General features: G+C 61.8%; 1 protein-coding gene across 1 annotated transcript in view; it reads right to left on the bottom strand.

Annotated features, from left to right (window-relative positions):
• The window catches only part of LOC119586935 (putative neural-cadherin 2), a gene marked incomplete at its 5' end in the record, with an annotated part of 72205 nt that overhangs the window by 16400 nt on the left and 54440 nt on the right, over positions 1-1365 (bottom strand). Inside the window, 1 exon segment of the mRNA XM_037935667.1 lies at positions 152-294. Within this exon segment, the coding sequence (XP_037791595.1) occupies positions 152-294 (143 nt within the window).

Raw genomic sequence — 1365 nt, 5'->3', positions numbered from 1 at the left:
CCATACTCCCTAATTATCAATTAAAAAATGCAAAACTGACCCCCCCACACATACACACACTCAACACCCCACCCCCCCCACCCTCCCAGAAAAAAAAAGAAAAAAAAGATCTAACAAAAACAAAATAAACGACAAAACGACACCACCTTACCTATATATGTTTTTGGACAGACGCAAAAATACCCTGGGTCTTGATTTACACACGTCCCCCCGTTCAGACAGGGAGACCAGACGCATTCATTCACATCCCTGCATTTGCCTCCCTCTCGAGTTAGCGTTGAACCGTCGCTGCAGCTGTGCCAGGGGAGAGAGAAGGGGAGGTGAGGGGTTGAAACATGTTGATGACGGGTTTTTGTCTTGCGGGTGGGAGGGAGGGTAGGAGGGTGGGGGGGAGGGTAGGAGGGTGGGAGGGAGGGTAGGAGGATGGGAGGGAGGGTAGGAGGGTGGGAGGGAGGGTAGGAGGGTGGGAGGGAGGGTAGGAGGATGGGAGGGAGGGTAGGAGGGTGGGAGGGAGGGTAGGAGGGTGGGAGGGAGGGTAGGAGGGTGGGAGGGAGGGTGGGAGGGAGGGTAGGACGGTGGGAGGGAGGGTGGGACGGTGGGAGGGAGGGTAGGAGGGTCGGAGGGAGGGTAGGAGGATGGGAGGGAGGGTAGGAGGGTGGGAGGGAGGGTAGGAGGGTGGGAGGGAGGGTAGGAGGGTGGGAGGGAGGGTAGGCCGGTGGGAGGGAGGGTAGGAGGGTGGGAGGGAGGGTAGGAGGGTGGGAGGGAGGGAAGGACGGCGGGAGGGAGGGTAGGAGGGTGGGAGGGAGGGTAGGAGGGTGGGAGGGAGGGAAGGAGAGAGGGAGGGAGGGTAGGAGGGTGGGAGGGAGGGTAGGAGGGAGGGAGGGAGGGTAGGAGGGTGGGAGGGAGGGTAGGAGGGTGGGAGGGAGGGTAGGAGGGTGGGAGGAGGGAGGGAGGGTAGGAGGGTGGGAGGGAGGGTGGGAGGGAGGGAGGGAGGGTAGAGGGAGGGAGGGAGATTGGGGGGGAAGGGTAGGAGGGTGGGAGGGGTAGGAGGGTGGGAGGGAGGGTGGGAGGGAGGGTGGGAGGGAGGGAGGGAGGGTGGAGGGTGGGAGGGAGGGTGGGAGGGAGGGTAGGAGGGTGGGAGGGAGGGTAGGAGGGTGGGAGGTGGAGGGGGGTCAGTGAAAGAGAGGAAATGAGAGAAGGAGAGGGAGAGAAGGAAAGGAATGAAAGTAATGGGAGGGAGGGAGGAAGAGAGGGAATGAGGGAGGAAGAGAGAGAGGGAGGGAGGAAGAGAGAGAGGGAGGGAGGGTGGGTTAGTGGGTGAGAGAAAGAGGGAGGATTTTGAGGGAGATGGAAGGTTGGCGGAAG

This window comes from Penaeus monodon, chromosome 22 (assembly GCF_015228065.2).
Source record: "Penaeus monodon isolate SGIC_2016 chromosome 22, NSTDA_Pmon_1, whole genome shotgun sequence".
NCBI lineage: Eukaryota > Metazoa > Arthropoda > Malacostraca > Decapoda > Penaeidae > Penaeus > Penaeus monodon.
Note: the sequence above shows the minus strand (reverse complement) of the source record. Positions and strands in the feature narration are given on the sequence as shown.